The following is a 12,399-nucleotide window of genomic DNA, read 5'->3' on the forward strand; positions in this document are numbered from 1 at the left end:
ACAAAGCTATGCTGGAGTTCTGGGTACCATAACATTCCTGATGCCTTTCTTCTTCCATTTATTACCACATAACCCAAAGTGAAGTGAGCATCAACTGCTGAGTGACTGAAGCTGGATCAGACTGTCAGGACCCCAGAGACTCACCACCTGGGCAGAATCTTTCCTGAAGATCCCAGGACACAGCCTGTGACCAAATGGATGAGGCGGATTCGACTTCTCAGCACCTTGATCCGATTCCCAAATTTTCTATTTACAACCTCAATGCGCCAGAAATCATTTGAGTCCCCTGTCCCGTTCTGCCACATAAACCAAGAAAAACAATTTCAAAGGTCAGATGGTATTAGGGACAAAGTGTTAAAAGGAATATGGCCACTTTTTCAAATGTCACCACATTTCAAAGGTTAAACAGACTTCAATGATTGATATAGGAAAGGGAACAATAGGCCATAGAAGTATCCCAAGATAGAGAAGTCTCTAGTACAAAAAGACAGGGTCTGAGTTTAGAAGTGAGAAATCTAAATACTGACTTTATAGGACCAGAGCATTAAGCTTTAGACAGCTGGTTCTCCCTTAACTCATACCCTATACCTCACTCTACCTTATCTGTGTTCATTATTTCACACATCTAGATAATCTCATCCAAGCCAGGGAGGTCTGCCTAGATACCTTGCCTGGAAATTAGTCATTGTGTTTAATTCTCCTCAGGAGAGGCCCTTGGGAAAACAGATGCACTCTAGAGTCTTGGCTTTAGTAGTGTCGGCTCAGGAAATACAGAGGTTATGGGAATTCACTCTTTAATGACACCCCAAAGGCCTCAGAAGAGAGTGATGGGTAGGTCTCAACAGTGTTCATCAGCTGCTTTGCTTCAGTTACTCTCAGGGCACAAGCTCCCACAGAGCTCTTATTCTATTAAGTGCGTATCCCTGAGACAGCAACATACAAAGCTATGTTGACAATAGCCCTCTGTTTGACAGAGAAGAGACCTATAAAATAAAACAAGTAAGAACCTGGGATCTGGAAGAAGATAACTTCACCCAGGTCTTTGGCTTTTCCCCCCAGTATTATCATGGTGTCCATGCATACATGACCGGGAGGGGAAGGCACATGCCATGGTACATATGTGGACATCAAGGGGTAATTTTATGGGGTTGGTTCTCTCCTTCTACCTTTATGTGGGTTCCAGAGATTAAACTCAGGTCACCAAGCTCGCATGGCAAGTGCTTTTACCCACTGAGCCATCCTGCCAGCCTTACACTGAGATTTAAGAGATCTACATGGTATTCATATCTGACATTTATTAGGTATTAGATTATATAAAGTATATAGTTACTTTGCAAGAAGAGGGATAGAGACAAAATAGAATTTGTAGGCTGCTTTTCTCATAGGAAACTGAGTTAAACGGTTCTGGAATGTTAAAGAAGTCTATGTGCAGGCCAGGTATGATGGCACACAGCTTTAATCTCAGCACTTGGGAGACAGAGGCAGCTGGATCTCTTGTGAGTTTGAGGCCAGTCTTGTCTACAGAGTGAGTTCCAGGCCAGCCAGGGCTACATAGTGAGACAATATCTCAAAAAACAAAACAACAAAAAGGAGAGTCATCTATGTCCAGGCTCCAAACTCTAGTAGAACATTCTGAAGTTCTGGGGGAGGACATGTCCCACTACATAGGCCTGAACCAAGCCTCCACAACTTTTTACATACACACTGTTCACACTCCAGCTTCTTACTTACTATGCCATAGCCAGTGACCTGATAGTGCTTCCGGGTCAGGGGGGCCTCATGATAGTGACTGTGCAGGTTCCGAGAAGTTCTAAAAGTTGGAGAAGAGAAGAGCCATTATCTGAAAAAAGAGGTGTGCATGCTGCTTCTTTTATTAAGAATATGAAACCATCTGCTAGGTTAGAAAAATTAGATCTGAACTGTTAATCCCAATATACCAGGAAATGTGATGTCTATTCATTTATAAGAAATAGTCTGAGCCTGGCGTGGTGGCGCACGCCTGTAATCCCAACCCTGGGGAAGCAGAGGCAGGTGGATCTCTGAGTTAGAGGCCAGCCTGGTCTAGAGTTCCAGGACAGCCAAGGATACACAGAGAAATCCTGTCTATGGGGTGGGGTCATGGGGGACACAATGACAAAACAAAACAAAAAAACCCTCAAGTCCATGGGACTAATGCAGAAAAAACTTGAAGTAGTAAAACTGGTGCTATAAAGGATTTATTAATAAATTTCTTTAGGAAATATTAAGTTATACAAAGTAGAATTTAGCCAAAGGACCATTGCTCCCAATATGACTGGAAGATTAGTAGTGTGCTGACCAGACTTTCTAGAAACTGAAGCTTAGGGTTACTGAGAAAGTTTCTGCTAGTGTTTATTCACCAAGACTGACTTCCATAACAAAAGGAGACAATCCTGACTTAAAACTGGCCACTAGATCCCTCTCCAAATCAAAGAATGTGCCTCTAATGGTCAGCTCAAGGGAACAGCTATGATTAAGTCCTGGTCTGCCATTAAGTCCCCTATGCTGTTATCAGAAAAAGTATACTCTGTCAGGTGGACATGGTGAAGGTGGGAAACAACTATTGGAAAGAACAGCACTGGTGTACTTAAGAATAATTCTGGCAATATATTTGTTGTGGAAATCTCCCATCTGTCCAGACTTACAGACTCACAACTCTGTTTAAATTGTTCAGTGTGACCTGAGTCCGGGACCTAACAGGTTTAAGGATGACAGCACATATGGAATGCATATATAAGTTAACAAAATCTTCCAGAGCCAGACAAACACTATTAAAGAGCTTTTCCTTCTTTAATCTCAAGCTGTGGAGAGTGGTTACTCGCTGGCAACGCATATTATTTCTATAACAGGATGGAGGAAGACACGGCTTCAGGGCTTCACCTATTCTCTGGATTCCTTCTTGAACTTTGTTCTAGTAATTCTAATATCTTGTCAGCTTTTTCATGCTTTTTTAGCAGCTTTTGTATCATCCTGGCATTTCCATCCATTCATTCTAATGAACTTACAGTGAGACAGACTAGTGTGCTAGTCTCAGAAACAGAACCATACATTTCCTAAAATTATCTACCAAAGATGCAGCTGTTGGCTATCAAACTATCCTTTCCTTGGTGAAGGGTAGGGGACGGGGATGAGGTGAGGGCTAAAGTTATCTTTTCAGTTTAAACCACTGTGTTTAGGAGATCTATAAAACAAAAATGACTCTGACCTGTGAGCCCAACTTGCCCAATAACAGATAACTTCTTGGAATGCTGTGGCTTTTCTTCAAGTAAGGTTAACAAGCCACTTGTTTTCACTCTGTGAACATGATTGGTTGTACCAACTGCACAGGATGTGCTTGATCACAAGCAGGCAAGAGGTACATAGGTAGGATGCATGCTTTTGCCCTGGGTAGGACAAAGGCAGGAAGTACATAGCCTTGTGGGATTTGCCTTTATAAGCAATGGACTAACACAATTTAAGGCCATTCTTTAGGAATCCTGGGTGTCCTGGCCATTGTCCTGGATAGTATTTAATAAAGCTTACTTCAAATTTGGCTCAAAAATTGTGGTGGCAATCTTATTCTCACCCCCTAGGATTAATAGGGAAGGGTCACTGAAAGGTATCTCCAAAGGTCAAGGCTCCTCTAAGCCACAATCAGCAGGCAAAGGCTAGCCTACAATTTATCCTCATCCTATGCATGGATTTCTTACTCCACACAGCCACTTGGTTCCATTACTAGAACCTCAGCCCATTTCCCTACTATTCAATTCCAACAACAGCAAGATCAGTTACTCTTTGTGTTCTAGTCGAATGATGTCTCCATGTCTGACGAACTCCACTGGGAATGAAGGGTCTAGGGGATCTGCCAAAAACAAACAAACGAGTCACTCCCACACTAGACTGGTGACAACTGAAGGCCTGTAAGAAAATAGTTACATGCTGTGTGATACATGCTGTCAGTACTAACAAAGTGCTGTGAGACCAAAGGTTCTCCAGTCACCTCAGAGGATTACAGTGTCCCAGAAGTAATGCTGAAAAGTCTCTAAAAGGAGCAGAGAATTCTGTCAAGTGAACAGGCAGGATAAAGGAACACATGTGAAAGAATCATACTCATTTGAGCAATTGCAAATGACTTGTACAGCAAAGGGTCTGTGTATATAAAAGACGTAGGAACAAATGAGGGTGTGAACAAGTGCTTGGCATAATGGCCAGTCTAGCAATGTGATCTTTGTTTGACAGGCACTGAAGCCTCCACTGGAACTTCAGGTGGAAGGCTAAATAATGAAAACTTCCTTAATGAGTAATGCAGTCTCCACAAAATTAAATCCATGCAATAGCCCTGTTCTTCTCAAAATCAAATTTTATCTATGTTAATAGACTTCCTAAGCATGAAATGAAAAAAAAAAAGAATAATAACCATAATGTAATGCTGAAAGATTGAGTTCTTTCTAGACATCCAGAATTCAAAACTGGTCATGATCTGGAGAGGCAGCCACATAGAGAAGCAGCTGGCAGCTGTCACAGCAAGGCAGAAGGCACCCTGTAAAATTCTGTCACAGTGAGGTGCCAAGACTCTATAAACAAATCCAGGCCAGGAAAGCTAAGTTTGCTAACACAAGTCACTGGCACTGTTTGATTCACCTGCTCTGGCTCCCTTTGCTATGCGGCCTTGTAAACAGGGAAGAGGTTTTATTTGGTGTGGATTGGAATGCGGGATCTTTACAGCCAACACCACCACCAATCTCAGACCACAAACTTCCCAGGAAACCCTTAGTTGCTTAGATGAAATGGAACCCAGGCAAGTTCAAATGTTTGAAGTCACACCAGGTCCCCCCCAAACTTCATCATGATGGACCACTTAGTTTGGCCTGTTGTGTCAAAAGCACAATCAATAGTAGCATTTATTCAAAGGGCCAGTTTTCATTACTGAGTATGCAAATAAGGCAGCAGGAGAGATGGCAGTGTGTATGGGCCTAGCCTAAAACAACAATATGGGGAGATAGCACGGGAAAATAAAGGCAATTTAGAGAACAGCCGTCCACGTTTCCAGATTTGGAGCAGCTGGTTCTAGCTCAGGCAGGTAGGACTTGCTGAGCAGTCCAAGTCACAATGCCTGGGGTCCAGAATATAGCCAGAAAGGATCAGCTCAGGTGATAACTGTCCTCTGCTTCCAATTGTAACAGAAAGCACTGTCCACATGTAGCTAGTTGCCTTCCAAGGAAAGGAAGATCCCAAAGTACCTCTCTCTTGTGCAGGTGTGTGTGTGTGTGTGTGTGTGTGTGTGTGTGTGTGTGTGTGTGTGTGTGTGTGTGTGTGTGTGAGATATAGCAAGCACTAGCTAAGTCCAGGCACAGGGCTGGCAAACTCTTAGATTGTCAACTAACTTAGTCAGCCCAGGGACAAGAAAGGACAGCACTCTGTTAAATCAAGACTACAGCTGAAGTGTACACAGTTTGGAAATGAAAACAACTCCCAGGTATCCTCAGTTAGGGCGACCTAGCAGCCCCTGAGATGAGCTTACATCTCCTCTTCCCAGATGAAATCTGAGCCCTGGCCCTGCTTTCCACTCACTGCTCATCCTCTATGCTGTGCACTGTGTTTGAATCACAGCAGGAGCTCAACAATGTTCTAAAGGATGCCTGAGGTCAGTAAAGATGTCAAAGGTGTTCAGGAGCCCAGTATCATGAGAAAAGCGAGGGGGACTCAGTGAGCAACAGCACAAGCATCTCAGTCTCTGCCACATTACCTGTGTTTGTATTATGTTTCTTGATAACCCACAGGTTGTTGAAGTCCTTATGCAAATAGGTGGTAACCTAAGTAGAGGACGGAAGGAAGGGGAGAAGACACCATTATGACCAGCCCAGCTGGACAAGCACCGTCCCCAGCACACTGACACTACTTGAGCATCTTCAGGGTGCCCAGCTACCAACCCAGGAGGCCATATTTCCCGACGGGGTTTAGAAGCTGCACTTCTGAATGAGATTTTCCCCATTTTTAAGAATTCAAAAGCCCTAACCCTCAAGAGCTTTTTAATTTATCTTCTTCTTTCTTTTGGCATCTTGTCAAGAAAGTTTCAGCTGTCTTGAGGGAGGACCATTATACTATGTGTTAACAGTTTCTGGCACAGAAGCAGGAGATTTAGTCTATTTAAAAAGCAATTAAGACAATGGATTAGTGCTGGAGAATTGGCTCAAGGATTAAGAGCACTGGCTATTCTTCCAGAGGACCCAGGCTCAATTTCCAGCACCCACATGGCAGCTCACAACTGTCAGTAACTCCAGTTCTAGGGGATCTGACACCCTCACAAGGACATACATGTAAGCAAAACATCAATGCACATAAAATAAAAAATAAATTCTTTAAAAAAAAAAGAGACTATGCCTCAAACTTTATAAATGGAAAAAAAAAAAAAAAAAAAAAGGCATGGGCTGGGGAGATGGCTCAAATGATAGGTGCTTGCTATGCAGACATGAGAACCTGAGTGTGATTCCCAGAACGCATATAAGAAAAAGCTGGCATTCTCAGACTCCTATTACTCAGACAGGACAATACTTGGGCCTTGCTGGCCAGCCAGTTTAAATAAACCAGTGAGCCCCAGGTTCAGGAAGAGACACTTTCTCAAAAAATAAGATGGAGGGTAATTATGGAAGGCACCTGATGTTGACCTCTGGCCTCACATGCATACCTGTGTACTCACATTCTCACACACACACACACACACACACACACACACACACAATTATTTTTTCTAATGTGGGTAAATGACACTAAAATGCTCTATTAATATTCTATCCTAGAGTTTTAACCCATAACCATAAGTGATGTATAAATAATTGTGTGTGCACTCATGTGAATGTCTATAATGTAGTGGTTAGTCTAACAGCAAAAACCTAGACATAGTATGAACATCTATTGAGAAGACTAGTTAACAAGACACCGTATACATGGAATAGAATATTATACAATAGTAAAAATGTTTTTAGAGCCTTTTTTTTTTAAAGCAGCATGCAAAAAGGCTCATGAAATGCTTTAAGTGCCCACTGTTCGCCAGGCACTATTCTGAACACCAGGCAAGTCTGACCCTGTTCAATTATTTCACAGCTCTGTGCTGTAGGTGCTATTATTTCCCCCACAGTATTACAAAGAAATAGGCTAGGTCATTTGCTCAAGATGACACAGTTTATGGTTTGGGGAGCCAGGATTTAAAGCAGGGCAGCTAACTCTAATGCTCCCAAGAGGAGAGACTAATAATATACACTTATGCCAGGCATGTAAACAAGCATAGAAATAACAGAAAAACAGGCATTTCTTCTGAACTTTTCTTCTAACTACAATTGGACACAACATGACTAATTTACTTGAAAAAAAAAGTTAGAAACTAGCATGTATGGGGAAAATCACCATACATGTTCTCAAGGTGTACTTGAATTATTTGAGTGGTCTTTGCTTTGTTTCTCAGAAAAAAACAATGATATTTTGAATACGTAAGCCAGTCAGCATGGTGGTGCATGCTTGTGATTCCAGCACTCAGGAAGGCAGAGGCAGGCAGATCTCTGTGAGTTCGAGGCTAGCCTGGTCTACAAAGCAAGGATAGGCACTACTCAGAGAAATCCTGTCTCCACAAAAAAACAAACAAACAAACAAACAAAAAAACCTTAAGCTGGGCTTGGTGGTACACACCTTTGATCCCAGAACTCAGGAGGCAGAGGCAGAAGAATCTCTGTAAGTTCAAGGCCAGCCTGGTCTACAGAGTTCCAGGATACCTAGGGATACAGAGAAACCCTGTCTCACCAAAAATAAAAAAATATAAAAATAAAACTGAGGCCTAGAGATTAATATGACATTAAACTTAGGGCAGAGAGGTTGACTAGAAGGCATTTAGTCCAATCACCTCTATTTACAGCTGAGGAGATAGCCTAAGAGATTCAGAGCCTGACACTTTGTCCCCTGCCCCAATGTGCTGTCTATACAGGACCACTATCAGCTTCACACAGCACTCATGGGCTCTAAGCATACAACGCCAGCTAAACAGCATCTTCCAGAACTTGACCTTCCTCTCCATTTGCACAGTGTATCCACAAATCTGTCACTTTACTATCCTCTACATGACACCTGCAGCAAGGCATCCTCATAGAACGTCCACTCGTGGTTTTCTGTCCTGTCTATACAATAGCATGATCTACTGAATTTAAACCAAAGCAAAAGTAGACAGTGCTTGGGGCCCACCCTAGGTCAATTAAATCAGAATCTCTGAAGAGTCTGCAAGTTGGAATTTTATTTTATTTTATTAAAGATTCTTTTTTTTTTTTTTTTTTTTTAAGCTCAGTTAATGCTAAAGTGCAGCCAGGACTGAGAACCACCGGGCCAGAGATAAATGGAAAGCCAAGCATGAGAAAGGGATGCTGCAACCCAATGGCTGTGAGCAGCTCTAGTAACTAGAATGTAAAGATGCTAAAGCTCTTAAGTAAAACTTGGCAGAATAAAGCTCTCGATTATTCTGTAAGAGAAATGTCCCTTGCAAGCATCTTAGATGAAATGCTTCCATCTCCTTACTACTCCACTCACCTCTTACATCGCTGCCTCTGAGACTTCTGCCCTTTCCTCTCCATCAAAACCAGTGTGGCGGTCACAGGCATACTGAACTGCTGCTCGCCTCCTCCTTTCAGAGGCCTCTGTCCTCCCTCTTCCATGTCTTCCCCAACCTCCTAGACTCCTTCATTCTCAGTCTCTTCTAGTTCCTCTGAGAAGCCTTAAACACCCCTGAAATATATGGTTCCCTCACTGGCCCTTTTTCCCTAGAGTGTTCCTAGGTAACGCCATCCCCCCGCCCTTTGTGCTAACACCTACATGCTGCACTCAGACCTCCCTGAGATAAGCCCCAAACCTAGCACACAAGAAAAACTCTCCTCCCCCCTCCACCCATTCCTCCCGACTCCTGCTCATGATCAAATACTGCTATCACACATACACTTAGACATCTTGACTATAGAGTCACACACAGCTCTTCCTGACCTCCAGCCCTTACCAAGCCCTACCATGACACCTCACAATTGTTTCTTGAATCAGTTCCAGCTTCTAACCCCCTTGCTTCGTGCACAACTGTCACTGCCTCCTAACTGGTTCTTTGCAATCCATCACAGTCCTGCTAGTGTTACTTTTCTAAAATTACATCTAATCATCACTTAATCACTTTCATGCTTCCCCAGAACAGAGTCAAGCCCACTCTCACAAAACCCAGTCTGGTTCCAACCTCCCTTCTCAGGCACCTTCCACCAGAGCCACATGAACATCTGTAATGTGGACACCTTTCATACGTGCCCTTTACATATGTTATCTCATTATATCTTCTTAACAACCCTACATTAGAGAGGAGCATTATTTATTTTCCCCTATGATCAGGAGGCTACACCACAGCATGATTACAACATTTGTACAAAGTCAAAGCTATATGGATTCAAACCCAAGTAATCTAGTCTGGTCCCCAGGTCTATAGTCATCACTATTAGCTTTCCTCATCACCCCCCAGGCCAGGAACTGTGCTAGACACACGAGAATTCCAGAATCAAACAAAAGGATGAGGAGAAGCAAACTCTCACATCTCCTTATAAAATGGGTTCCCCAGAAGCAGGGAAAAAATGCCAGAAGGCTTCTGGTAAAAAGAGGTGGGGAGGACCATGGAGAGTAACCCTGAGCTTAAAGCTAAAGAAGCTGAGATCAGCCCAAGAAAGAAGAGAAGGAGCAAGGAGAGTGACAGGTTCACTCACAGGGAACTGTTCAGTGTGGCTGCAGCCAAGTACAAAAAGGCTTACCCACCTGCTGCTGGCGAGCACCAATGCCCTCAGGGTAGAGGTGCCTATGGGAGTGCAGGTAGCCAATGGCCATCCGGAGATTCTTCACAGTGATCACAGAGCCATAGGCCAGGTCTGGAGGAAAAGAGACATCAGACACATGACAGGCTGGCCCTGCCTGGTGGGCTGGGCGGTGAGGGTGGGAGTGAGGAGCAATGGCTACAAGCTGCAGGCCTCACAAATCTTCTTAGAGACATCATGGGGCCCAGGCCTGCCTAATGCTGGAGCCCCAGTCGCCTTCTCATTTCAACGGGAGCAGCTCAACAGGGAGGGTCCCTGCCTTCACATTGTGCCTAACCCCGGCCCCAAGACAGCACTTTGCTTCAGACTCCACATTCCCTCACAGGCTGCCCATCCACAGCTCTTTTCTCATTCCTCTTTCTCTTGCCTGTTCCTCTTTCCAGTTTCCATGCACTTACTACCAAAGCACCAGTCGCCTTACCTCTGAAACGACTCCACTGAACAAATTTCAGTTCAAAGCTCCCTCTCTAAGGACTAACTCCATGTACTGCCCCCCCAAACCAGTGCTTTCTCCTGCTTTCCTAGGCTCATTCCGTTCGGTCTGTGGAGCCTACTGTGTTCCTGTCACTAAATACACCAGAAGAACAAAATGTCATTCCTGCACTCAGGGGCTCAATGACACCTTTTTTCCTGCCTTGTCTGGTGCCCCTTGGGTATGCTCTTGGCTGTCCCTAATCCTTAGGAACAGCCATGAAATTACTCCACAGTGGATGTTCCTACCTTCCTTCCAGCCATGCTGACACCACAATGCACAGCATTCCTAGCTGTCCACCTACTCAGAGGCCTCCATGTGATCACCAATACCTTAAGCATCTGGGTCCCAACTCTTTTTCCTAACTTAGAATTCCAGACCCTGCAGACAGACGGTGCCTTGAGTTTTACTCTGCCCTTGGCTTTGATCTTGCCATGCCTTCTGCCTAATATGACCTCTCGCCCCTCAATACCTACTGAGTCCTTCCAGGTCCAACCCATAGCAAGGCTTTGTATGCAGGTATAAGGGAGCCCTCAACTGCTTCCTAGCACAGTCTCGCCACATATCTCAATCCCCAGTACTGTATTCCACCCCCATTTATCTTTGTTTTTGTTGTTGTTGTTTTATTTTTTGAGACAGGGTCTATGTAGTTCTGGCTGTCCTGGAACTTGCTATGTACACTAGGCTGGCCTCAAACTCACAGAGACTGCCTGCCTCCACTGGGATGTTATGTGTCACTAAGCCTAGCTCTGTATTTCTCTTTTATGTACTTAACACAGGAATGGAGGTCCTTCATAGCCGAATATCCCTTGGAGGGTGAATACCTGCTAATTACTGTCTGTGAATCTATGCCTATGTATATGCATAAGACTATCAGAACCCTGGTGGCAGCCTTCAACTGCCCCTAGAAGTCCCTGCTTGCTCTGTCATCAGATTCTCTCAGAATGGCCTTCTTACAGAGCTGGCTTTGATAACTGATTTGTACAGTAATGTTGGGTTTTCTCCCACTCTGCTATATATAGGCAAAACCAAACAAACAAAACAAGACCCCGAGTTTCAGACTTGCCTTTTTAAATTCAACTCCCAGGAAACCCCTGTGCCCAGCACACTCACGTTCGGGGATAGAAGCATTGTGAAGGCTGTTCCCTGAAAGCCGAGCTTGAAAGGCAGAACTGAAGAAGCCATCACCAGGACCACTGGGGGGAAAGGAGAGGCAGAAGAGAGTCAGTTAAGAGAGTAAAAGCAGCCGGGCAGCACTTGGAAGGCAGAGACAGGTGGATCTCTGTGAGTTCAAGGCCAGCCTGGTCTACGGAGTGAGTCCAGGACAGCCAGGGACACACCAAGAAACCCTGTCTCAAAAAACAAAAAGAAAGAAAGAAGAAGAAAGAGCGATGAGGGCGGAGTGGGGGACGTCTCCAGCCAGGCAGTGGGAGTAGCCTTAACCCCAGCATAGGCAGTGGGAGTAGCCTTAATCCCAGCATAGGCAGTGGGAGTAGCCTTAACCCCAGCATAGGCAGTGGGAGTAGCCTTAATCCCAGCATAGGCAGTGGGAGTAGCCTTAACCCCAGCATAGGCAGTGGGAGTAGCCTTAACCCCAGCATAGGCAGGCAGATCTCTGAGCTTAAGACCAGCCAGTCTGGTCTACAGAGCCAGTTCCAGGACAGCCAGGGCTAGACAGATAAATCTTGTCTCATAAAACAAAATAAAACCAACCAAAGAAAGAAAGCTGCCATTTTTCAGAAGCTCTGAGTTAATTTAAAAGGAAACGAAAATCTGAATGTTAGGGTAGTTTCATGAAACAAACATGGATGATGGAGTTGGAGAAACTAGTCTAACTTTTACATCAGCCACTTACTAGCTGAATGACTTCGGCAATGCTCCAAACCCTACTTAGCCTTAATTCTTCATTTATAAATAGGAGATTTTTAAAAAGCCAAAAGAGCCAGTTGTAGTGGCACAGGCCAGCTGAAGGAGGAGGAGGCAGAAGAATCAAAAGTTTGAGGCTAGCCTGGGCTACACATTTGGGCGGGCATGATGGTACACTCCTTTAATCCCAGTACT

The 12,399-nt window shown here is 44.2% G+C and overlaps 1 protein-coding gene across 1 annotated transcript in view; it reads right to left on the reverse strand.

Annotated features, from left to right (window-relative positions):
• Pomt2 (protein O-mannosyltransferase 2) overlaps positions 1 to 12,399 on the reverse strand; it is a 41,074-nt gene that overhangs the window by 8,310 nt on the left and 20,365 nt on the right. Inside the window, exons 8-13 of the mRNA XM_051149711.1 lie at positions 11,452 to 11,534; positions 9,811 to 9,920; positions 5,744 to 5,810; positions 3,790 to 3,859; positions 1,732 to 1,810; positions 145 to 296 (exon numbers count right to left, since the gene is read on the reverse strand). Of these exons, the coding sequence (XP_051005668.1) occupies positions 145 to 296; positions 1,732 to 1,810; positions 3,790 to 3,859; positions 5,744 to 5,810; positions 9,811 to 9,920; positions 11,452 to 11,534 (561 nt within the window). The remainder of the gene's footprint in view (positions 1 to 144; positions 297 to 1,731; positions 1,811 to 3,789; positions 3,860 to 5,743; positions 5,811 to 9,810; positions 9,921 to 11,451; positions 11,535 to 12,399) is intronic.

Source organism: Acomys russatus, chromosome 1 (assembly GCF_903995435.1).
Source record: "Acomys russatus chromosome 1, mAcoRus1.1, whole genome shotgun sequence".
In the NCBI taxonomy this organism is placed as follows: Eukaryota; Metazoa; Chordata; class Mammalia; order Rodentia; family Muridae; genus Acomys; species Acomys russatus.